The sequence below is a fragment of the Phyllopteryx taeniolatus genome, chromosome 9 (genome assembly GCF_024500385.1).
Source record: "Phyllopteryx taeniolatus isolate TA_2022b chromosome 9, UOR_Ptae_1.2, whole genome shotgun sequence".
Lineage (NCBI taxonomy): Eukaryota > Metazoa > Chordata > Actinopteri > Syngnathiformes > Syngnathidae > Phyllopteryx > Phyllopteryx taeniolatus.
The window spans coordinates 31,513,483-31,536,895 of record NC_084510.1 but is presented as its reverse complement, the minus strand read 5'-3'; the positions used below and the strand labels follow the sequence as shown (position 1 = coordinate 31,536,895).

The 23,413-nt window shown below is 47.9% G+C and overlaps 4 protein-coding genes across 8 annotated transcripts; 2 read left to right on the top strand and 2 right to left on the bottom strand.

Annotated features, from left to right (window-relative positions):
* Positions 1 to 846: 846 nt before the first annotated feature.
* polr2j (RNA polymerase II subunit J) lies at positions 847 to 3,169 on the bottom strand. Its single transcript, XM_061785555.1, has 3 exons — positions 2,855 to 3,169; positions 1,255 to 1,363; positions 847 to 1,016 (listed from the first exon to the last, which is right to left on the bottom strand). Exons 1-3 carry the CDS (start codon positions 3,139 to 3,141, stop codon positions 915 to 917), a joined length of 498 nt encoding a protein of 165 aa, XP_061641539.1. The 5' UTR covers positions 3,142 to 3,169; the 3' UTR covers positions 847 to 914.
* Positions 3,170 to 7,898, top strand: ube2c (ubiquitin-conjugating enzyme E2C). 2 transcript variants are annotated; one of them, XM_061785554.1, is made up of 7 exons: positions 3,170 to 3,983; positions 4,821 to 4,945; positions 5,806 to 5,833; positions 6,661 to 6,747; positions 6,817 to 7,021; positions 7,085 to 7,144; positions 7,752 to 7,898. In XM_061785554.1, the coding sequence occupies exons 2-7, from the start codon at positions 4,836 to 4,838 to the stop codon at positions 7,787 to 7,789; spliced, it is 528 nt and encodes a 175-aa protein (XP_061641538.1). In that variant the 5' UTR covers positions 3,170 to 3,983; positions 4,821 to 4,835; the 3' UTR covers positions 7,790 to 7,898. The 2 variants fall into 2 exon arrangements, with proteins under 2 accessions (XP_061641538.1, XP_061641537.1); XM_061785553.1 differs by having other exon boundaries at positions 6,661 to 7,021.
* Positions 7,899 to 9,193: 1,295 nt separating this feature from the next.
* On the bottom strand, positions 9,194 to 15,467 carry LOC133483797 (E3 ubiquitin-protein ligase RNF182). 3 transcript variants are annotated; one of them, XM_061785540.1, is made up of 7 exons: positions 15,242 to 15,466; positions 13,370 to 13,459; positions 13,151 to 13,304; positions 12,661 to 12,728; positions 12,458 to 12,572; positions 11,555 to 11,760; positions 10,173 to 10,526 (listed from the first exon to the last, which is right to left on the bottom strand). In XM_061785540.1, the coding sequence occupies exons 2-7, from the start codon at positions 13,400 to 13,402 to the stop codon at positions 10,314 to 10,316; spliced, it is 789 nt and encodes a 262-aa protein (XP_061641524.1). In that variant the 5' UTR covers positions 13,403 to 13,459; positions 15,242 to 15,466; the 3' UTR covers positions 10,173 to 10,313. The 3 variants fall into 3 exon arrangements, with proteins under 3 accessions (XP_061641523.1, XP_061641522.1, XP_061641524.1); XM_061785539.1 differs by having other exon boundaries at positions 9,194 to 10,526; positions 12,458 to 12,728; positions 13,370 to 13,517; positions 15,242 to 15,467; XM_061785538.1 differs by having other exon boundaries at positions 9,194 to 10,526; positions 12,458 to 12,728.
* A 1,147-nt stretch (positions 15,468 to 16,614) lies between these two features.
* On the top strand, positions 16,615 to 22,888 carry snrpb (small nuclear ribonucleoprotein polypeptides B and B1). 2 transcript variants are annotated; one of them, XM_061785552.1, is made up of 7 exons: positions 16,615 to 16,774; positions 17,868 to 18,019; positions 18,083 to 18,171; positions 19,652 to 19,743; positions 19,814 to 19,943; positions 20,857 to 20,982; positions 22,723 to 22,888. In XM_061785552.1, exons 1-7 carry the CDS (start codon positions 16,772 to 16,774, stop codon positions 22,761 to 22,763), a joined length of 633 nt encoding a protein of 210 aa, XP_061641536.1. In that variant the 5' UTR covers positions 16,615 to 16,771; the 3' UTR covers positions 22,764 to 22,888. The 2 variants fall into 2 exon arrangements, with proteins under 2 accessions (XP_061641536.1, XP_061641535.1); XM_061785551.1 differs by having other exon boundaries at positions 18,083 to 18,194; positions 19,591 to 19,743.
* The last annotated feature ends 525 nt before the right edge of the window (positions 22,889 to 23,413 follow it).

Below are 23,413 nucleotides of genomic sequence, written 5' to 3'. Positions count from 1 at the left end.
TTTGGAATCCCGCGAGGATGGACGGCTGTTTTGAAACCCCTCCGAGGGGTCGCGGCCGAGCGCAAATTGCCGACTTATTTTGGAGTGTTTCGGACCAACGCGCTCTACGTTTCGGCGAGCGTGTTGTTGTGATACATTTCATTGACGGCGTTTTAGCTTCAAAAAGATGGGAGACAAAGATCGAGCAGAGGCTGCGCAATTTGAAATGAAAACTTGCCGTCTTTTATGGCGACGTACGCGCTGTGGCAAACGGTCGTCCCGAGCTCCCCGACGGCTTTCTTTGCATCGGCGCCAGTTCTTTTTCCACCTTTCTCAATTAATGCTGTAATACTTTTAGTTTCCATTTTCCAAGACTGGCAGATTGTGGCAGGATTTGTTGTCGCTGTAATACTAAGACCCGCCCTACTCTGCCTCCGATTGGCGAGCACGTTTGCTTGAACCCATACTTTGATTTGCGGAAGCACGTCGGGCCGGTCTTGTCAAAAAGCAAACATTTCTGACACACCAGGCTGAATTACTTTTAGTCTTGAGTACCGTGTTTGTGTCTTTGTTTCGTTTACGCAGTCAAGCGCTTTGGGCAACTGCGTTGTTGTTAAAGCGCTCGATAAATAACTGGACTGGATTGGATCACGCTACACTGAACCATTGAAGTCTATGGTGGTACTCCGCAAACTGTTTTTGAAGCGCCGTTGTAGCCCGGTTGCGATGGATCCGAGAACCACTCGTGAAGTTTTGAATCACGTTGGACTAGAGAACCTCAATCAAAAGCCTCGATACCGCACGGATGCACAAGGTGCACTTTAGCTCCTTTTCTCAAAATTCAACAATTTCATCATTTAGAAAACCTTTGATTTGACTTTGTCACAAAAGTTGGACAGCTTTATTTCCAAGGCGAGGGGGAAGTGACATCACGATCACTCGATGCCTTCCTGTTTGTCTTTGATGGCCACGCGGAAGCGTTCCTCCAGCAACGAGAGCTCGCTGATCAGGTCGGTGATGGCGTTCGTGAACGCTTCCTGACAAAGACACAACATACGTGCTCAATTCGAAAAGAATCATCGGTGGTTTGAATCCCGTTTTTTTTCCCCCCGAGGGAAGAGCCAAAGGTCCTATTGACGCATTCATTCAAAATGTAAGCAGTTCTCTTACTTCGAGAAAGTCATCGAACAGTTTCAACAGGGTAGCTTTCCAAAGTCATCTGTGTTACATGGAATGTACGTAACATTGTCGTCTTGTGTGTAACACGTGCGTCACCTGAGGACTGTAGTCGGGCGTGGTCTGCACCCTGATGACGATCTTGTGCTCCAGAGGATGAGGAACTTTGTACCCGGCGAAGAGAACCTGAGGATCCTTCAGGAGTTGCCTGTGCCGCAAAACGGGACACGCGAGCGACGTCATCGTCTTGACTTTTATTTGAGGCAAAATGTTGAGTTGCGGCGGTACTGGCCCCGTATAGTCACGATATTATTATCTCATTCAGCGTCTTTATCATGACCGTTTTATAACTCATACGAAACAGCTTTTCAAAACACCCCTCTTGAAGTGACAACATATTGACAGCATTATTGATGTGCAGGAAGGGCTTTGTGGCGCCTAATGCTACAAGCCGACTTGAGAGATGATAAAAAGCCATCCCATTTATCGAACCCTTTTCTTGGCACTCGAAGACGTCTCACCCTAGTGGTGGTAAGCTCCTTGTGTAGCCACAGCTGCCCTGCGGGGGGCAGTGTGGATAATGGTCGGGCTTTGTTTTTATTTGCACTTTTAAGGTCTCTTTACACTCCCGAACGCGACGAATTGCCGCGCAGCCGACAAAAATAATTGCTACGTCTCGAACGCCGCGGAGATCATCTCTCGCGATTGTTCCCTTTTAGTCACATGCCGTGATGACGTAACAGCGTGCCCATTGGTTCTACGTCGCCGCCTTCTCGATCGATTTTGCAGCTGTCGCGATTGCCATTGTTGTTGCTTTGTTCCTTGTTACTGAAAGGAAAGTAAAAACGGCTACCGGAAATGGCACAAAAACTCCACCGTGCGGCGTCCGAGCCAATAGCACCTGTAGCGACACCCCCGGCTTGGAGGCAAACTGCCGCAGTGACGTCAGCACGAGTATAAAGAAGCCGTTACTGCTTTGCTTGTGCGTGTGTGTTTGTGACATGAGTGTGCCGTAACAAATGATCCAATTTCACTTCAATTCTTACCAAACTTAGCGACTATAACTCTATATTTGTTCATCTGTCTATGCCAGCGATACATAGTGACGGGCAAAACAATTCAATTAAAACCGCAACTTACAATGATTTGACTGTCGATTATTTGTATTATTTATCATCTCTTTACTCATAGACAGGACATTTCAAATTAACAGTGCAGAAAATGCACAAACATAAATTGATTGAGTTACTTGTTTGGTCGACTCGAAAATTGGCAAAAATGTTAATTGTTGTTTTCCAAAGTAAAAGCAGATGTTTGCAAATGTCTTATTAAAAAAAAAAAAAGTCTGGGTCTATGGAGGACTTCAGAAATCGGAAAAATCCCGAGCATTTGGACAATTATACATTAAACGAGGCTTTAAACGATGATCGAAATTGTTTCGTTTTATAGTCGATTAGATGTGGAGTAATTAATTGTGAAACCTCTAAATTCAATGCTCTTCCACTAGAGGGCAGACGGTCTCCATTATTAACCCGCGTATATCCTTCGGTTGCTATTTAGAGAACAGAAAATAGAAAAGTCTTCTACATTCGGTAGTCAATCGAGACGAGGCCATCATCATCATTGCAACATTTGGAGCATCAGTCAAATTCGTTGATGGTCGCTTAGGCTGCTAGCCGCGGTTAGCATGCATGCTTACGCGCGGATGATGTTGCCGAGCGTGTGGTCCTCCTTGTTGAGCGTGAACAGGCACGAGTTGGGCACTTTGGTGTCCTTGGTGATGGTGATCTTCTTCTCGCCCTCGAAGAGCAAGAAGGACTCGAAAGCGGGAGGCGCGTTCATCTCGCTCAATGAACGGGCAAAAGCCGAAAAGGGTCGAAATCGAAATGAGCACCGACCGGAAGCCGCCAACGAGCATTTCCTCTCTGCGTGCAGCTGCGGAACGCCGCTCCACGGATTGGAGCGGTACTGCAAGTGGGCTTTCATCAAACGTGAAAACGGGCGAATGGATTCTTTGCAATAGCCCGAAAGTCTTTTAGTCTTGCTATGTACAGTACAAATAATGACTATTTGCTCAAACTTTTCTCGTCCTCGAACATTTGTTTGACATAAACCAATCAATGATTGACTGGCGAAACCGTTTTTGAAGGTGGTGACAAATAGAACATTCATTTTACTTATTTAATTGAGGAATAAAACTACTCTATGTGGAAAGCCTTAGATCATTTTATTTTGCTATTTTTTTGTTTATGTGTGAATGTACCTGATCCTTTTTGCATTTGACTTCAACCAAAGCCACCATTTTGGGATGCATCTTGTTCAATAATAATCAAATAAGTACAATAAAATAAATGAATGGATTGGAGTGGAACGGTTGGCCCAACTCAGTCAAGCAATGTTGGTGTTTATTGATTTATGTTTCCTAGATGTATTGAATTGATTGGAGCTATAGCCAAATACGTAGTATTTTTTTATCAGACTATTTTCTATTATTTTGTTTTAGCCCGACACACTCACGCGTAAATGTGTTTCCGTACTAATGTACGTAGTAAATCGTTCAAATAAAGTTATGAAAAAACAAACCAGAAGTGGCATACATTGGGGAGAATCTACTTCCGGGTGTGTCTCGTGTCCAATCCTAACGGCCGCCTTTTCACGGAGGCTCCTCCATTGGCTACCACGAAGAGTTTTGTATTCGAACGTCGGCCGCCGATTGGCTCAGCGCGCCGGTTGCTGTCCGGCGTCCGTTTAAACTCGGAGCGCCGCTCGGCTCATTCGAAACCAGCGAACTTTTTGCGTTTTCACTCAACTTCGGCGCACACGCCAAGGTGAGTACAGCGAGGCGCCGCTCCAATGTGCCCACGGCGAGCTTACATTTGCGCCGCGTCCGTCGTGCGACCACAGACGCGCTAGCTTGACGCTGTTAGCTCGTGGAGCTAACAGCGGGAATGTTGAAGTTCCATGTTGTCGACATTTGGACGTTTTGTAATTCACACATTGAAACAGCGTCTTTTTTTAAGTTAAATAATTGCAGTTTAACTTTCTGGGACGACTTCCGATGTTGCATAACTGTAATGATGGTTAAACATTCAAAGTGGAACTTTGGAACATCAAAGAATGGAATTTGGCCACAATAATGTGATAATATTGACGAAAAACTCTTTCCACTGAAGCTACCGCTCATACATGTGTTGTGTGAAGATTTAGGTGACCTTCCTGAGTCATCACTTGTTTGGTGCCATTTTCTTTTAGTAGGATCGAAGTCCTCTTGTTTCGGTCACTTTTTTTTTTTTTTTTTTTTTTTTTTTGTTCTTGTGAAATGGCAGCCCAAGTAATAATCAATTTGTTTGTGCATTTTCTGCACCAACAATTTGAAGTAATGTTCTGTTTTTCCATAAAGGGAAGGAATTTAGTTTTTTTTTTAATCTGCTTTGATTAATTGAAAAAAAAGAATCTAAAGATTAATCGATTATCAAAGTAATCGTTAGTTGGTTTCGGTTTTGGGTCCCAAGTTTGCCTTTTTAAGTCTTTCCAAGTTTCAATTTGGGATTTTGGTTTCCGTTGTGCTTGGGTTTTGAAATGAGGATTTAAAGTTTCACGTTTGAAGAAATCGTCTTGTCGTGCGAGCGAGCCTCGCGCTCGATTTTGTTGTGCTTTTTCTTCAGCTCCAAGCGACGCCGATGGCCTCTCAGAACTTGGACCCCGCCGCCGCCTCGGCCGGATCCAACGCCGCCGCCATGAAGGGCAGCGAGGCGGGCGCCAGCTCCGCCAAAGGATCCGTCACCAAACGGTGAAAACTTGTTCTTCTTCTTCTTCACTTTAAAGCGCTTACACTCCTTGAAGTCTCGGCGGCCTTTGCACGATGCTCATTGCGCCGGACTTTTGCAATATGAGTCATTCCAACTGCTCCAAGTGCTAGAGGACTCTGCATCTTTTGCACAATTGTCCAAAAATAAATAAATAAAATGTACCGGCATGACCAGATAACTCTCAACCCTTTACTGCTCAGTGACTGTTTTTTATTTTGTCAATGTCTTTGTGTCTCCAAAGCGTTCCCTGTCAATTGACCGTCTGTTGTCGTACTCGAGCGGCTCCGACTACCGGAGACAAATTCCTTGTGTGTTTTTTGGACACAATTGGCAAATAAAGAGGATTCTGATTCTTGTGGTGTTATTGGCTCTTCCTCCAGCTGATCAGAATCCTCTTTATTTGCCAAGTCTGTCAAAAATTTGGAATTTGTCTCCTGTAGTTGGAGCTGTCCGATCTCGTACGATTTACATTTAGGACCTCAAAAAACACGTGCGGCGAGTCATTGAGCAATGAAAGCTTACCGGTAATGTTGATATCAGGACAGCTGTGCAAATGATTCCTCATCCGGTACAGTGACGATGGTGCAAATGGTGCAGAGAATTCTCAAACAAGAGTGGCCAGTATTAGTCAACAACGGATCGGCAAATCGTGCAGCGTGATAAAACTGAGTAGAATGAAAATTGGCAGCATGTCGCAATGATGCGGTAAGTTAAATGTTTAGGAAGCTAACGGCGAGAGGGAAGAGGCTGTTGGAATGTCTGCTGGGTTTGCTTTGCATGCTTCGGGAGATGATGATGAAAGCGCACTCGTCAGCAAAATGTCGTTATTGTTGTTTCGCAGGCTTCAGCAGGAGCTGATGACGCTGATGGTGAGTGCACTTCCTGTTTCTCGTTGAGAAAGTCCTTGCACTTCGACCTCCACACCACACGGGGGAAGCGTAGCGCTGCGTCAGTCAAATTCTTCTCACAGTATTTATGCATAAATTGTCTAATCTTTTCAAAATAAACTGGAGCCAGTTCCTTTTTAAACATAATTTAAGAATTCTAATAGGAAAATACCTGATGCTATGTTTTATAATTGACCAATTTTTAAAAATGTATTTGTAAAACTTAGAACTTGACTGTTTTATTGTTTAAAGTGAGTCGATTCACAAATTATTTCATGATGGATGAATGCAAAACAGGAAAAAAGGAACACAAATTTGGATAAGTTAATGCAACAAAAAAAAAAAAAACTTCCTCCTCTTTAATTTCTCGTTGAAATTATTTCAATGAAAATAAAATGTCTCTTTTATTGACATTAGACTCCATTTAGTGAAAGAAAGTAATAGATTTTAATGAATCTTTTAAATCAATTACAAAGCAGGAGATTTTAAGAAAATAATTGAAGCTGGTTTTTAAATGTTTATTCCTCTTCGGCCTCGACCAATATTGTTTTTATTTGGAGGCCAATTCCGGTATTTGGCAGAGTAAACTTCTGTATTTCTGTGACTTTATAAAATGGAGAATAATTGGGGCCCCCCCTCAAAATGGCAAATGTTTTTGCAGATTACGACGATTATCTGGATTATTTGGATTTGTATTCTTTTTGTCTTTCGTTAATGTTTATACCAAATGTCAACGCCGGGCTGAACGGCGAAGCAAATTACGGACTTGAAGAACGTACACGTGAGGTTGTTTTATTTGCGAGGTGCAGATGGCGGGCGACGAGGGAATCTCGGCCTTTCCCGAGTCCGACAACCTCTTCAAGTGGATCGGGACCATCGACGGCGCTCGGGACACGGTAGGTGCTCGCCGCGCGTCGGCGGACCGCGCGTGCGACTCGGCCGGCGCTGACGTCGGCGGCCTTCAGGTGTACGAGGGTCTGTGCTACAAGCTGTCGCTGGAGTTCCCGGCGGGCTACCCGTACCGGGCGCCGCGCGTGCGCTTCCTGTCGCCGTGTTTTCATCCCAACGTGGACGACAACGGCTTCATCTGCTTGGACATCCTCAAGGACAAGTGGTCGGCGCTGTTGGACGTGCGCTCCGTCCTGCTGTCCATCCAGAGCTTGCTGGCAGGTAAACGACCCCCGACCCGACGCGCTCTGACCTCGCCCGCTTCCGCTCGGCTTTTCCTTCCAGAACCCAACAACGAGAGTCCGCTCAACGCGACGGCCGCGGCGCTTTGGGCCAACCGAGAAGGTGAGCGCGCCGACGCCGTTTGTCCGAGTCGATTGGGGGAATTTTTACCCCCCAAAATCCCGAAATGCTGTCGTCCGCTCAGGGCCGTCGTGGAAAATAGAATCGGTCCTTTTTGGATTGACATTAAAATCATCATGAATAATAAGCACTATTATTCATGGCTTTCGAAAGTGTATTCATTCCGCTACCAAAAGTCAACTTTCGAAAGAGCAACCAGAACAGTTCAAATGATGCCGTTCCTGCTGTGCACGCCTTGGCCTCTCGGGGGCAGTGTCGTGCAGGCATTAAGAGTAGAAGAAAAAGTCCGAATCAAACTTTAATATCATCATTTTAATATGCATCATTGTCGGTATAGTCCCGCTTATTCAAAATGTTGGGGGGGTTAAATGCAATTATTTTTGCAGTCGCGCCGCTCACTGCTGTATCTGTTTTTGTCGTGCGCTTACTTTTACGCTTAAGTGCAACAATAGCCTCGCGGCAGGTCGATCTTGTCACCGTGAGAAGCCAAATTTGAAGTCATGACGAAATTTCCCTTTTTATTCCATTTGAAATGTAATAATGAACACGAAAGAGAAGTGCTGATGGGAATTGTTTTTTCCTTTTCCAGCCTACAGAGCTCATCTGCAGTCAACATTCCAGAAGTGAAATTGCTTTTTTTGTTGTTGTTGTTGTTTTAATTCAACTTGTATGCGTTTTTGTACAGTATTTTTATGTTGGTTTGCCTTTTGTTGAATCATTAAAGTTCTTAATTCAACACACGGCGCTTGTGTATTTTCCGATTCTCGTCCCCTTTTGGCACAGGAAAAACCAAATCACTTTTCTTTCCGTTCCAAACTTGACTAAATGCACAAAGAAGAAGATCTGTTCGAGCTCGCGGCGCAGGAAGTCTCGGTCGGCCGAGCTTCCCGGTGCCGCCGCCGCCTGCTGAAAACAGGAAGCGGCGCTCGCCCACGATGACCTCCGACCCCCGCGATCCGACCGATCCGCGCTTAGGCCCGTTCCTGTCGGGCAGAAGCGAGCGTCGGCCGTAGTGCGCAACTTCGACGTCGAGGGAAAACGGCACCGAGTGAAGTGACAACTTCAACGTCGTCGCCGTATTTGCTTGGCCAACATTTCAAGTTTGACGTAGAATTTCTCAACTAGTTTCGTCGAAGACGTATTTGATTATCCAGCCTAGCGGTGATTTTCGCACCGTTCCTCACACTCCCAAACATGCCAATGTAGTCAGCAAAAAGCATTCCGGATACCCGGCTTTCGTTGCAGCGATGGTTTTAACCGCAAGCTAAACGTTGCTTTTGACTTGCAATTGTTTCCGTGGATAATCTACTAAGGCTGCATTAGCGATCGGTTGCGCTAAGGTTGCTATTTGTGAATTTATTTCATCAAACTCTTGACTGTGGCTTGCGTTTCCAACGGTGGCTTTCCGGTCATCTTCTTTTTGCATCCTCACTCACCAAACGTATGCGTTGAGATGACTCGCTAGGATTTTGTTTTCTGCTAAGAGCAAAAGTCCAATTGACCACATTAAAATCATTTCGCTTATAAAGCTAACAATAGCCGTGATGTGCAGATGAGTAATTGGACTCCACTGACCTCCCAAAAAGTCCACGAGAACTATTGCGATGTAGCGAGGGATTACTGTAGATCAAAGCAATCTCGAATAACTTGATGGCTTGGTTGTAGTGTGTTTAATGAATCCAAGTTGAACAATGTCAAAGTGGTCCTCTCATCCTTCCAGTTTTCTGTCAGCGGCCCTCAGAGGAAAAGGTTTGCGCGCCCCTGGACGACATTGAACGTAAGTTGCATTTTGACGCACTTTCGTTGTCTTCACATTGCACAGAAACGAGGCGAACGTTGACTCGTTAGGTTAGCTACTAGCCTAGCTTAGTACGGAGATTAGCATCACGTGCGAAATGCGCGCCACACTGCTAGCTTCGTCCTCCAAGCTAACATTGGAGAAAAAGCGTTTGTATGCTTCGGCATGCAAGGATTTGAACCCGCAGCCTCAGAACTGTGAGGCAGACGTGCGCCGTGAGCTCATGACCGCATTGGAGCTTCGTCACTCTGCATGATTTGCAAATTTGTCGTTATTCATCAGTATTCCCACACCACTCGACACTCGAAATTGCATAATGACTCATTGTACGTCTTCCGAGTTTTTGAAGCCGATGCCATTTCTGATATTTGGCAGAATGAAATTCCGATTTAAAAAAAAAAAAAAAAAAAAAAAACCTTCTTTTTGGGTCCCTTAACGCTTACCTGTGTATGCCGTGAAAGCATATTTTATTCTCGCGGCTCGATTGCTGCCGTACTCGAGCGGCAAAAACGACCGGAGACAAATTCCTCGTGCGTTTTAAACTGACCATTTTGAATAGCGGGGTCCACTGTCTTTTGGTTTTAATGCTAAGCTAACACCTCGCTCCCTGCCATCTAAATGCTAAGCTAGGCTAGCAGCGTATTTAAGGGGTGGCTCAGACACACAAAAACACTGACCGTGTACTTGCTGTCGTCCTAAAAGTTCGCCGCAGACACGACATGACAAGAAATATACCAAACGCACCAAATACTCGCATGAAATTCAAAACGGAGCGCACCTTTGCCGTTCGTATCGAAGGTGCGCTCCGTTCGCTGACTCAACTCTCCACGAATCATCTTCATATTATTCATTTGTATTTTGAGTGCACATCATAATTAAAAAGTTTGCAGAGTTCTTTTACATTTTTTATTATTATTATTATTAATAGAAACCACCGTGTCTGAGGAAGATCAACCCACAGAGAGAGAGAGGGCATGACCGACGAGGTGTCAATCATTTGCCGTGCAGCCTCGCGCTGACCTGTTAGCTTGGGCTTCAGGATTCAGCAGTGATGCAGAATTTGAAAAGTCCATTCATGGCCTGTTTTGGATTTGCATTGGCTGTACAAATCAAACAATTTCGTGTTAGTGACTCTCCATTGCAAACAACTCATGCTAGCAACGTAGCAGACGTGGCCACGCACAAATCAGTATTTTGTGCGCATCTTATATTTACAGTATAGCCAAAATTTCGAGATTAGTTTTTTTTTTTTCCCCATGTCATGAGATGTCTCCGTGCGTCTCTGATTGGCCGCCGAGCGGGAGGCCCCCGCGAGGTGTTCGTCCGCTCGCTCGAGGTCGCGGCGGACGCGTCCTAGTCGTCGGCGGCGGACGCGATGGCTACGGCGCCGTCGTCCCGGCAACGAGCGGCGAGCGCCTCCAGGAGCTCGTGGCACAGACAGCGGCAGAAGCCGTAGACCGCCAGCAGAAGCAGCGTGGACGGGACCAGGCTGACCAGAACCACGCCCGGCCACGTGTGCGCCATCATCAGCAGGTAGATGCCCACGGGGAGAGAGCTGAAGTACACCTGAATGCAACACACACACACACACACACATACTACATCTACTCAAGTACACTAAGCAAGTATTTGGACTTTGAAGTATTTGCCACCACTGCACGTGGGTCCACAGTACTTGTCTGCGACTCTGGACTCCGTGAATGCTAATGTAGCTAGCTGCTGGTTCAGCAGTTGGCTATTAGCGTGCTAATATACGTAGCTGCTAGTATGAAAGTTGAATATGTTCACGCTAGTTGCGAGCTCGGCGATTGGCCGGCGACCAGTTGAGGGTGCACCCCGCCTCTCGCCCGCAGTCCGCTGGGATAGGCGCCGGCACGCCCGCGACCCGCGCGAGGTGAAGCGCTAAGAAAAATGGCGAGTTGCGAGCCGGCATCGACGTGCCCGTGTAGCATGCTGCTAATATTGAAGTTGTGCTAATGTAGCCAGCGGCCAGCCCAAGTCCTTCAAGGCAACAGTTCTGGTCTAGGACTACTTTGCACTATTTGTCCGCGACAGCCCCTTCAAAATAAGCGACACTCGGCCTAGCAGTTGGCGTCCGAGTAGCTAATACCGCGCATACAGGGAGCAAAACAAAGAACTAAACCCAACCGCGTAGCTTGTCTTTCTCATCTCAGGTGGGGTCTTTGTTCCCTGGCCCCCAGGCCCCGCCCCCCATCTCCAGCTGACCAAACCCAACAATACCCTGCAAGGCTCTCTCTAAAACCTCTTTTCCTCTGTCATCTTTTGTTTCTCAGGAGCGACGAACTTCAATGGATTTTCTCTTTTCCCTCCCGTTGCTTCACTCGCGTACCTGAAATTCATCCAGTCATCATACAGTCGTGCCCACCCAGCCATTCCTCGGTACCATCGCCGGGTTTCACCATCGCGCTCACGGGCGATCCTCGCCTGGTACCAGGCCGAACTACACTGTCGTCTTTCTCAAAGTCCGCCCGCGCCGCCGTCATCGCTTTCGGAGTCGCCATCTAGCCGAACGTTTGGCCGTCGTCTTCTTTCGATCGGCGCACGCCGGTGAAGGTATACGGAGGCGGACTGACCAGACACAGCGCCCCCAGCAGGCAGCGGGGGAAATGGCGGGACGTCCAGGAGCCGCACTTGCGGGCGGGAAGCTCGCGGGCCGGCGAGTCCCGGTACAACGTGAGCGCGTTCAGCGCGCTCAGAGAGTCCGAAGACGGCGACTGGGCCGGCAGCTCCACGATGGTGATCACCAGGCGCTCGGAAGGACGATGCGCACGCTCTGCACCTGAACGCACCACGCGCACACAACAGAAGAAGAATTTGGTGAGTCGGCCTTCAAAGGGAAAATCATTCCATCAGTCAGAAAACGCAACACATCTCAAATACCGCAGTGTCTTGAGATACAAGTTCTGTGACCACGCTTGCATCTCAAATCATCTTTTCCCATTGAAATGAGTCAAAGGGCAAATAATCCCCCCAAATAAAATCTTTTGTTTTTTGATGAGGAAAAATAGCCGTCCTTAATATTCCATGCATCGGTTTTCTGAGCCGCTTGTCCTCACGCGGGTCGCGGGCGCGCCGGAGCCCATCCCAGCCATCGTCGGGCGGGAGGCGGGGTACGCCCCGAACCGGTCGCCAGCCAATCGCAGGGCACTTACGAACAAACAACCATTCGCACTCACCTTCACACCTACGGGCAATTTCGAGTCTTCAGTGAACCGAGCACGCGTGTTTTTGGGATGTGGGCTTGAAACCGGAGTGCCCGCAGAAAAGCCACGCAGGCACGGGGAGAACATGCAAACTCCAGACAGGCGGGGCCGGGGATCGAACCCCGGTCCTCACAACTGTGAGGCTGACCCTCTAACCGGTGGGCCATAATATTGTACTTTATAAAACCGTACAGTGATGACATCATTTCACTGAACACTTTTTGTCACACCGCATCAATTGAACGGCGCCGTACGGGCTGTCGATGATGTCACCTGTCAGCGAGTCGGGACTGAGCAGAACTTCTCCGTGTCGGCCTCCTCCTCGCCGAGCTCGGTCCTGACACGACAGAACCGCCAGGATGTGACGGTCGTCCTCCATCAGCCACACCTCCGACCGCCCGAAACAAAAGGAGAAAAGCGGCGTTCATTGGCGTCGCGGCACACGAGAAGAAGAAGAAGACGGGCGGGCGCGTCACCTCTTCTTCGGGGACGAGAGTCTGGTGACGGCAGAAAGGGCAGCTGACGGCGGACGGCGACGACTCGCCTGACGGCACAGCGGCACAGCGGCTCACCTCTCACGCGCTAATCGCAACTCAGTCCGATGCCAAATCGTGGATTCGGACCGAGCCCGCTCCGGTATTTGGCACGATCAAATTCCGATAACCGATAACGAAATCGGGTTTGAATGCAGAACTGCAATCCTTCAAATCCTTCAGTCAATCGAATTAGCATACCGACTGTTAGCTTGTTAGCATTTGTGAGGTTTCCAACAATTGGAAGACCTCTCTTTCAGAAATGTACGAATCAAATTGCGTTCCAATGTAGAAAAGCGTGAGAATGGATCTCGCCCGGCTGGAAGCTCAGCGCCTCTAAAACGCTGACCCGAGAATCGCCCGTTCCAACGCTCGTCATCTGATCGGACGGTCAAATCAAGTGAACGGCGGGAATGGCGTGCGGCGGACTCACCCACGTCCACCATCCTCTTGAGACACTTGGCGCACACTCGGTGCAGACACGCCAGAAGTTTGGGTTTGCGGCCGCGAGCGTCGTAGCGGTTGTAGCAGATTTTACACTCCAGCTCGTCCAGCGTCACCACCAGCGACTCGGCCCACGTCCGCACCTGGGCACGCGGGCGGCACGCACACGTTGACGGCGCGTCACGCCAGCGCGGATCGTCTCGCTCACCTCGCCCTCCATCTCCTGCTCGGGCGGGATCATCCTATTGGTCACTTCCCGGCGACGCCGTCCGACGTGGAGACGGAGACGCTCGGCCGTCTGTCAAACATCGGTCGTCATGGCGATACTCTCGTGGATCAACATCCATGCGCGTGTACTTTGGGTGACATATAAACACGCGCGCGTGCGTACACATTTGTATCTCTTTTCAATTGCCGGCAACACACACACACGCGCACACATTGGAGTATATTTGTAGCGGTGGGCTGCCGTTGTTACGTAAGCGTGCATGGGGACGCCGCCGACGTCGCCACGGCAACCGCTTCACCTGCACGGCAGATCGGTCGATCGACGAGTCCAATTTGGTGACTTTGCTGTCAATCACACTCGCTGACTTTTCTTGCAAAAGGGAGCCGATGATGTTCGCTGCACGTCAGAGGTGCTAATCGATGATCAAATGAATCATTCATCGTTTGCCTCCGCACGGGTCTGTCCTGCTGACGAAGGATTCTCGACGCAACGGGCGATCTCCATTCCGAACCTCCGCTCGGGTCACGATCTGCGGGTCGTGACCCGAAGAACAAGATGGCGGTTACAAGGAGTTTCCTCCACAGGGTGTCCGGACTTTCCCTAATGCCGTGATCAGACTGCAGGACTTTAGCGCCGATATGAGCCCAATTTCCCGGATTACGCCCGCCATATTTTGTCGGCAACGAAATCGTGTGCCATAATCCGCGGCCGACAGGTTGGCCCTACGGCGCCAGAATCAAAAGTCTGACATGTTTGATTTTTGGATGGAGTGTAGCGCATAGTTGCGGCATGCCGCCGCCGCCGCCGCACCTCGACGTCCACCAATAGGATTGCGTATTGCGACCGGCGTTGTCAACATTTATTGATGTTTCCCAAAACTTTAGATTAGGATTGGACAGAACGCCGGCATGTTTACGTACAAACATTAACGCTAGCACTAGCTTGCTCGGCTACATAACGTTATGTTGCCTGCTCACGAGCCGTATCGTATTAAAAGTACGTGAACGCACCTCAAGCGATCCTTGAATGAACGTCCCCTCCCGAGCACCGGTGACGCCGCCGCCGTTTTCTTCTTTTTTACCCCAACGCGACACAATACGTCGGCAAGAGCCGGTGTTGTTATCGTCGCCATGGTAACGGGCGTGTCCGGTCGAGTTGACCGTTGACACGTTTTCTGGTGCCGTCTCCCCGACGATGTTTGATTTGACGAGATGAAGCCCAGTGGTCGTAAAAGACGGGATGCGGCGGTATCGGTGTAAATGCGGTGTAGCGTCGCCAGCGGCTGACCGACACGCGTCACGATTTGACGGCGATGCTGACGTGGTGCCATCGTCAAAGATTTGCTTTGTCTTGGAGAACCACTGAGAAGCTCGCTCATCCTCTCACCCTAACCTCTTCTCTATGGATCATCAAAAATCATTATTGATGAATTTGATATCGGCTAAACTGACGATCGATGGATGATTCGTTGCACCTCGATTTGCAACCTAGGAGCACTCACGAAAGCGAAGATGGCTGCGCGGCGAGCCGTCACCTCGGCTTTTTTTAGTCGACTGCTACGTCACATTCAGTCCGGCTCGACTGAGGCTGTGACGTCATCGTCAGTCCCCGATGGCGGGATAGGAAGCACATCAGTGACCGGCCAGAGCGCTCCAACTGCGTGCCGCCGCTGGTGGCGCTCAGGTCAACAGGTGTCCCTAATAGAGTGCACAATGCGTGCACGTGCGCGCAACGGGCGCAACACAGCACAACTGAGAAATCACTGCAGCGTTGACGTGGAACAACAACAACAACAACAACAACGGAGCAGAGGACGCGTCACGTGACTCCGCGGCGCCTTCGCTCGCTCACCTGCTGCGCGTGCACGGACGACTTGTTGACAGTTGTCAGTCAATCGCTGCAGGATGCTGACGTCATCGATCGCTCGACGGCGTCGTCCGTCACGTCATCTCGACGATCGCTCGGGCAGCGCGGTGGCGCGCGCGCGCGTCGGTGACTCACTGCGGCGGCGTCGGCGGCGCGCGCGGGATCCCGGGTTACCATGGCAACGGCAAGGGGGTGGATGACGACACGCACATCTACCAACCAATCGACCGCGTCAACACGTGACCGCAGAAGAACGGCCGTGACGTCATCTCTCCGCGGCAGAGACACACTACCTTTGATGTTTCATTTGCATCATTTTGCAAAGACATTATTTGATTATTTTTTTTCATTTTGATTTGATTGATCTTCATATTTATTTTTGGTGTTTTATTTTATTTTTTTATATTTATTTCGTTTATTATTTCAGAATTATTATTAAAGATAAATGAGTTTGATTCTGGTAAGATTCCAATGTTTTCTTAAATGAAATGAACAACTTGATTCCTGCAAGACTATAACTGGACTTTTTTAAATGTCAGATTAGGACTTTGACTCGCCTGTGAATCTTCTCTTTTCGAGGCGATTTGAAGCGTGATCGTGTGGGTTACGTGAGTTTAGTGGCCAACGGACGAGCGAACCGCTGTGAGAAAACTTTTGACTTCCATCCAGCAAGATGCCAGCGCGAATGACGCCACACGCCAAGTCAGTGACGTCACGCACGCTCAGATCGCGAGATTGCGTTTTCGGCATGCAGCGGAGACTTCAGCCAATTGAATTGATAATATAGGACGCTTTTCCTCCTATCCTTTTAGCTTAATCCGTTTTATCCTCTCACGTTTCCATTTTATAGTTATCTTTGGAGTGGGGCATGTTCTACAGGATACAATAGCCAATCATAGTGCAGTGGCGCGTGTCCTGGAGCCAGTAATATTGACTTGCCTAGAAATCAGGTTGGAATCCAAATAACGCGGCCTGGAGTGGACCGTATATAATATAGTTCATTGAATGTTCCATATTCGCGCACATGGTTTTTTTAAATAGTTTGTATGCCTAACTAAAACAAAATGTGTAATTGACATTGAAGGCCAACGTGCAGTTTGTTGCGTGGTAATCGCCACATTTGCTACTCGGAACAAACGAGTGTTGCTCTTGTGATTGGTCCAATCAAGTTATGCGTGCATCTCAAACGCTCACGTCACTGAGCCCCTTCGCCTCCCAAAATTAGGTTTTTAATAGTTTGATTGTGTGCATAAATAAAAGCAGAATAGTCGTGTTGTAGCGTTTTAACCAACGTCTGAGAACAAAGCGGAGTCTGTTGGCTCGATTTGCTACTAGGAACCAATGAGTGTTGGTCTTTTTAGAGGGGGACAAGGCGGGAGGCGGCGCTGATGTCCGGCGACGTCATATCCGGTGAGTCTCTCTCATTAAGACGGGCTTGGCGGCGTCTCCGCGGCTCAATTTTTTGGGTTTTGTCCAGTGAATCCGGCGTCAATCGGAGCCATCAGAACCGCAAACATGGTGAGTGAGTTCGGACGCGAAAGTCGCTTCGATGAGCGCCTCGACGCGAGCGACATTGACTTGATTTGATGCGAAATTTGCTTTGAGGGAAGTTACGCCGCAGGCTCATCAAGCGTCCAAAATGGAGCGTTTGGCATTGAAATAAAAACGGTTTCTGTCTTAATAATTATTGTTATTCACAAGATTGCGTGTAATTTGAATGATTGGACTTTTCCGGATCTCTCTGGCGGGCTAGCTAGTTGCTAGCTAGCTCGCTCGCTCGCCCGCCGACGTTGTGACAACGTAGCTTGCGGAATGTTTTCATCTTCTTGCGAATCGACGCAAGCAAACGTTGCAAAGAAGTCTCCAAATGTAATTACAACATTATATCGTTTGGAGGACCGTAAATCGACCTCAAAGCTTTTGTTAAGGCCGAAAGACAACGTTTCATCCATACTTGATACTTTCCGAGTACAAAGTGGACATCCGCTTTTATAGAATTCATGAACAATACATTCGCTGATCTCAGTTATTCATTCTTATTCTTGAAGAACAGGCGCCCACCAATAGCAGACAATAAGTGTCATTTTCCTGTGGAAAATATGTTTAAAAGCGGTGAAAATGCAACAATTTCTGGCCAACGTCAAGACGTGTCGGGATTTTGGCTATGAACTTTTTGATTGAATCAGAATCTTCAACTTTCCGAACCTCTCCTAATCGTTACGCTATTTTCAAAAAGCTTGCTAAACACAGAAATGATGACCTTAAGGTAATGGATGAGGTTTTATCCAGACCCGAAATGATTAATCAATTATCAGTAGTGTAGAGGTCAGTAATCGATAGTTGGAGCTGATGTTCATTTGCAATAAAAGGGAAAAGACTATACTAGATTACATCCCAAATACTAGAAAAAGTTAGGTGGCACTAAAATGTTTGAGACGCATTTGCTGAATTTGACTTTTGTTTCAAACCCTGTAGTTCGTTTCGTGCCGTTCGTAACCTCAAAGCGGATGTCGGCGCCGTCTCGAGCGGAAGCGCGTGGCGTTGATGTATTTATTTTTCTAGCGCCCCGCAAGGCAGCAGCACAACAGTAAGGAGGTTTTGCGCGTTGCAGACGGTGGGCAAGAGCAGCAAGATGCTGCAGCACATCGACTTCCGCATGAGGTGCATCCTGCAGGACGGCCGAGTCTTCATCGGCACCTTCAAGGCCTTCGACAAGCACATGAACCTCATCCTATGCGACTGCGACGAGTTTCGCAAGATCAAGTAAGTCCGCCGCGGCCCGCGCCGCCTCCGCCGGCTAGCCGTTGACGAGGCCCGTCCGTGCAGGCCCAAGAACACCAAGCAGCCCGAGCGGGAGGAGAAGAGAGTCCTGGGCTTGGTCCTGCTGAGGGGGGAGAACCTGGTCTCCATGACGGTGGAGGGCCCGCCGCCCAAAGACGTAAGCCCGCTCGGGTCCGCCGCCGACTGTTCTGGGAAGAAAATCCGACGCATCCCAAAATGTCGTTAGCCGCTTGAGAAAACCTGTTGCAAATCGGGAAACGTTATTTCCGACGGCTAAAGGAAAAGACTGCTTTGGCTTTCAAAGTTTCTACAAATTATAATCAACATTCTTTTAAAGCACATTTCCTACAAGGATTGCAGCGCAAAGTGCTTCATTCAGGAGGAGCAAAAGATCATTTCAAAGATTACAACAATAAATGAAGACACTTTTAAGCTTATGTTTCAAAACCTGCTGTAACTGAGATTTCGGCTAGATTTTGAAAGATGTATGCAACGCAATGAAGCAGTAATAGAATGCAAAATATTAAAAGCTAATACAGCACCGTACAGTCAATAGTGCAATAAATACTAAAATGCATTATTTAAAAATGAATCAAACGTGATGCAACCGCATAAAAAAAGGAGGCTTTACACGATCAGGATTTTTGGGGCTGATCAGCGAGTTTTAAAAACCGATATCCGATCACAAGATGGAGGAATGTTTCTTTTTAAATTTCATTTACTGTATACAATGGCTCAAAAAATGATAGTTACAATAAATGTATCTTTGTTCCTCTATTTATGGCAGTGAGGCATAGGGACGGACAGAACAAATAAATGGTGGCAGGAAGTAAATGCAGCCATGAATGGATCCACGTTTTGTGACATTTTTGTTTGTTGGTGTTCTGTGAGATTTTTCATTGGTCAAATATGTTCCTTGGCTCCATAAAGGTTGCAAATCACTGCTCGAGTCACATCGGGGATTCTCATCATCTCCGGCCGGGCATTGCGTGTCGCCCGTCTCAGACCGCCGACGTTTTTTGAATAACTTTGTTGGCCGTCAGATATTTCCAAGACTACGTCAAAAGACACGTGACAAGGCTAAAAATAAACTAGCTTTCGGATTCAACTATACTGTGCACGCGGCGACGCGCAGTACATGTCTTTTGCGGAACCGATCAATGACATCATTGATCAATTATTGTTGCAATGACCTCATCGATCGGATCGGCGAATTGTGACATTGAAGCCGATCGGCATAAAATGCTAAATATCGGCTGATACCGATCAGTCCGATAAAATTGCTGTAAAGTCTAATAAAAATCCATCGTCCCGGAAGCTTATGAATAAACAGATATGGTTTGAGCCCACTTTTGAAAGTATCCATTGAGTCGGCGTCCCTGATACGTTCTTGACCTCAAGGTCGTCTGCAGTCGGCCATCTTGTATTTCTTCCTGCACGCGTGCAGTATTGAGGGCGGCTGTCTTTATTTTTCATTTCTTTCTTAATTTTTTTGTGGCTTGAAAGTGCAATTTAGCTTGACGGTTTTGTTTTTGTTGAATTTCCTTTCTCAGACGGGCATCGCTCGCGTCCCTCTGGCGGGCGTGGCCGGAGGTCCCGGCGTGGGTCGGGCGGCGGGCCGCGGCGTCCCGGCAGGCGCCCCCGTGCCTCAGGCTCCGGCCGGGCTGGCGGGGCCCGTGAGGGGAGTGGGCGGTCCTTCGCAGCAGGTAACCGCGCCGGCGCAGAGTTGCGCGACGGCTAACTTACTGACGTCGAGGTTTTGGGCTCGTCTCGCAGGTGATGACGCCACAGGGCCGAGGCAACGTGGCCGCCGCCGCCGCGGGGGCTAGCATCGCAGGGGCGCCCACGCAGTATCCGCCCGGACGTGGTGCCCCGCCTCCGATGGGCCGCGGAGCTCCTCCTCCTGGTAAGTTACAACAGCTTCAGTTCTTCTGGGAAGGTTTTCCACAAGGTTTAGGAGTGTGTTTATGGGAATTTGACCATTTTTCCACAAGCGCATTTGTGAGGTCACACACTGATGTTGGACGAGGAGGCCTGGTTCTCAGTCTCGGCTCTAATTGATTCAAAAGTTGGGTTGAGGTCAGGACTCTGTTAAGGCCAGTCAAGTTCATCCACATCAAACGCTCTCATCCGTGTCTTTAGGAACCTTGCTTTGTGCACGGATGCACAGACTTGTTGGAAGAGGAAGGGGCCGTCTCCGAAGTGTACCCGCAAGGGCGCAAATGTCCAAAAGATTTTCCCCCGAGCTCCACTGCAAGGAACTCTGAATGCTTTGGACAGTCAAAACAGTTTGGAGATGGCCCTTTCCTCTTCCAACATGTCTGTGCACCAGTGGACAAAGCAAGGTCCAGAAAGACACGGAGGAGACAATTTGGTGTGGATGAACTTCATTGGCCTGCACAGAGTCCTGACCTCAACCCGATAGAGCACCTTTGGGTTGGTTTGGAGCGGACAGTGAGCCAGGCCTTGTCGTCCAACATCAGTGTGGTGTGACCTCACAAATGCGCTTCTGGAAGAATGGTCATATATTCGCATAAACGCACTCCTAAACCTTGTGGCGAGCCTTCCCACAAGAGTTGAAGCTGTTCCAGCTGCAAAGGGTGGACCGACATCATATGACAGCGTTTGGATTACGAATGGGATGTCACTTCAGTTTGGCAATATTGTGTACTGACATCAAGCCAGTTTTCTCATGTTTTTATAGAATACGGTGCTTTTTTTTCTTTATGACAAAAACATGATTTCAATGATTTGAAAAGTGAACTTGAAATTCAAGGAAGTTGGGTTAATGAGCTGCATCCTAATTGCTCTCTCTGCAGGTATGATGGGCCCGCCCCCTGGCATGCGCCCCCCTATGGGTCCGCCGATGGGCATGCCCCCTGGCAGAGGGGCGCCGATGGGCATGCCCCCCCCAGGCATGAGGCCGCCTCCCCCCGGCATGAGAGGTGAGCGCTTCCTGTCGATTGAAACGAGGCAGCAAAAGCGAAGGCTTCCGCTTTGACATTCTTCAACTTGACTACAGACGCTAAACTAAACCATGGAGCAATTCCCCATACAACTTGTCCGCTTCCGATACCGCGGCCTCGAGTATTGGCCGATACCCGTCCTTCTCGTGCCCCGTTGTGCGTGTCGCTCCCGTGGCGGTCCCCTTCTTCTCTACAGTGTGGTTCACCGGGATGTCGAAAGTGAGCGGCACCTCGTCCATGTTGGTGATGTTTGTCAGCGATCGTTTTACTGCAGTCGGAGCGGAAGATGGCCAGCTTTTCCTTGTAATCCGCCGGAAGTTGCTGCGCTACGGATGGATGGATAGATGGCGGCGTTTCATAAAACGAAAGCACCGAGACGGACCTCCTTGAAAATGTTCCATTTTCTTTTCTTCTGCAAGCGTTATTGCCCTCGAATGGTGACTGTGGAGACGTTTCTGTTCTTTGCTCATTAATCCGACCTCGCTTCGTCTTCTTGACTTGGCGAAGCTCGTTTTCCTGCTTCCTCCGCCTGCGAAGCGTGGATTCGTTGACCTTGAATTCTCTCGCGGCTGCTCGATTCCCATGTTCCTCCGCGTAACCGATAGCTTGCAGTTTAAACGGCTTCGTAAGCGTGTCATTTTCGGGGGTCCTTAGCCAAAGCGATGCACATACCGGAACTATGTACCTACTGTCTTTAGCGTCCTCTGTCACGCGCACCCTTCGCCCTTTACGTCCGCACGCTGTCCTCAGTCACGTCCGCCTTTCCTCTATATAAGCAGCGTGTCGCCGGGAAGTGCTCCCAGTCAGTCAAGCGGAGCGCTCATCAAAGTCACACAACAACATTTACAGATTTTGGAACTCGCTGCACACACAAGGCGCGCCGCATTATAAGGCGCCCCCGTCCATTTGGGAGAAAATTTAAGACGTTCAAGTGCGCCTTATGGTCGTGAAAATACGGTATGCGTATAAATATCATTTGGTGACACCCACATTATATATTAGTTATTCTGAGAAACTAATGTATCACAGCTTTCTTTAAAAGGTCATAAGGCAAAAGTTTTGAAGTTTGTTTTTGAGTTTTTCATCAGTTTGGGGTGTCCTGCAGCCCTGTATAGAATAAATCCGCCCCTGCCCTGAGTGGATCTCTCTATTCAGAACCATAAAACCCCCCAAAATCTGTAAAGCGGTGCTTACTTGATGAACATAATTGATCATTAATATAGGTTCACAAATCAAACCTTGACACAGAGCAGAAAGTGGAGGGAAACATGCTTCTGAAACGGAATTATCTTAATTCATGAGCTATTATAAAGGCAGGGCTAATTTTTTTTCTATCGTGCATTTCATACACAGTGGTTTACATGATTAGACATTTAAAAACAATGTACTGTGTCATCTGCATAACTGTCATAATCAACATTAAAGTTCAGGAGAAGTTGACCCAAAGGTGTAGCATATACAGGCTAAACAGAAGGGGTCCAAGAAGTGACTCTTGAGGGACACCACATGTCCGAGCCATTCGATCAGAAATGTAATTCTCCAAATCCCAATATTAAACCCCCCCCCCCCCCCTAAACAAACGCAAAGTGGAGAAAATCAATTTTTGAAAAAAATATATTTTTATTTGAAGTCCGTATGGCCCCGCCCGATTCTTGTGTGGTCATCTGATAATTAAAAATAATTGTCATGTGCTTTTTCTTCTTTTTTTTTTTGTCGTAGGACCGCCCCCTCCTGGCCTGAGACCGCCCCCTCGTCCTTAAAAGACACAGTACAAATGTTGTTTTTTTTATTTTATTATTTTTTTTTAAATAAAGATGGACGTTTGCTTATGCTGGGCTGATTGTTACTATGGTAACCAGTTCAATAAAGATGTTTGATCAAAGCCGCCCATTCTGATCTTGATTTAAATTGAAAACATTCACGCAGGATGTCCGACGTCTTCATGTTAACGGACAACCCTAAAGTTTCTGAGAGGAGTTTTGTGATGTCGCCACTGAACAGGAAGTGCAACATGGAAAAGCATCTGGCTGCTTAGGACAACAATTCATTCAAAGTCAATTTAATACAATTTTCGAAGCAGATCCTAATGTCAATAGCCTGTCTATTGGTCTTTGTTCTTTGATTGTATGGTGGTCAACTTCTTTTTACACTTATGACAGGAGTCTTCAAACATTGTGTAGTTTATACTTTTTATTTCCATTATGTCTTTCCTGGGAGAATTTTTGTGGGGAATGTGAACAAGTTGTTGCTCTCAACTCAATTCCACAAAAACGTCTGACGCCAGAAATAAAACTCACAATGTGTCAGATCAACTCAATGAATGAAAGGCAAAGCACTGACTACACAAAATTGAATGTGATAAAACAAATTAATAAATACGAAAATAGCTGGGCTAGGTTCCAGCACGCCT

Bases quoted from the DNA above. Each gene is read 5' to 3' on its own strand.
- polr2j (XM_061785555.1), bottom strand. From the start codon at position 3,141: ATGAAAGCCCACTTGCAGTACCGCTCCAATCCGTGGAGCGGCGTTCCG. The intron at 1,364-2,854 runs GTAAGCATGCAT...TTTGCGGCACAG, and splicing joins CTCGGCAACATCATCCGCGC to GCAACTCCTGAAGGATCCTC. The intron at 1,017-1,254 runs GTGACGCACGTG...TGTCTTTGTCAG, and splicing joins CGCCCGACTACAGTCCTCAG to GAAGCGTTCACGAACGCCAT.
- ube2c (XM_061785553.1), top strand. From the start codon at position 4,836: ATGGCCTCTCAGAACTTGGACCCCGCCGCCGCCTCGGCCGGATCCAAC. The intron at 5,834-6,660 runs GTGAGTGCACTT...TGCGAGGTGCAG, and splicing joins AGGAGCTGATGACGCTGATG to ATGGCGGGCGACGAGGGAAT. The intron at 7,145-7,751 runs GTGAGCGCGCCG...TTCCTTTTCCAG, and splicing joins GCTTTGGGCCAACCGAGAAG to CCTACAGAGCTCATCTGCAG.
- LOC133483797 (XM_061785539.1), bottom strand. From the start codon at position 13,402: ATGATCCCGCCCGAGCAGGAGATGGAGGGCGAG. The intron at 13,305-13,369 runs GTGAGCGAGACG...CCGCGTGCCCAG, and splicing joins AGCAGGAGATGGAGGGCGAG to GTGCGGACGTGGGCCGAGTC. The intron at 11,761-12,457 runs GTGACATCATCG...TGGTGCGTTCAG, and splicing joins CAGTCCCGACTCGCTGACAG to GTGCAGAGCGTGCGCATCGT.
- snrpb (XM_061785551.1), top strand. The intron at 18,020-18,082 runs GTAAGTCCGCCG...CCGTCCGTGCAG, and splicing joins GACGAGTTTCGCAAGATCAA to GCCCAAGAACACCAAGCAGC. The intron at 19,744-19,813 runs GTAACCGCGCCG...CTCGTCTCGCAG, and splicing joins TGGGCGGTCCTTCGCAGCAG to GTGATGACGCCACAGGGCCG.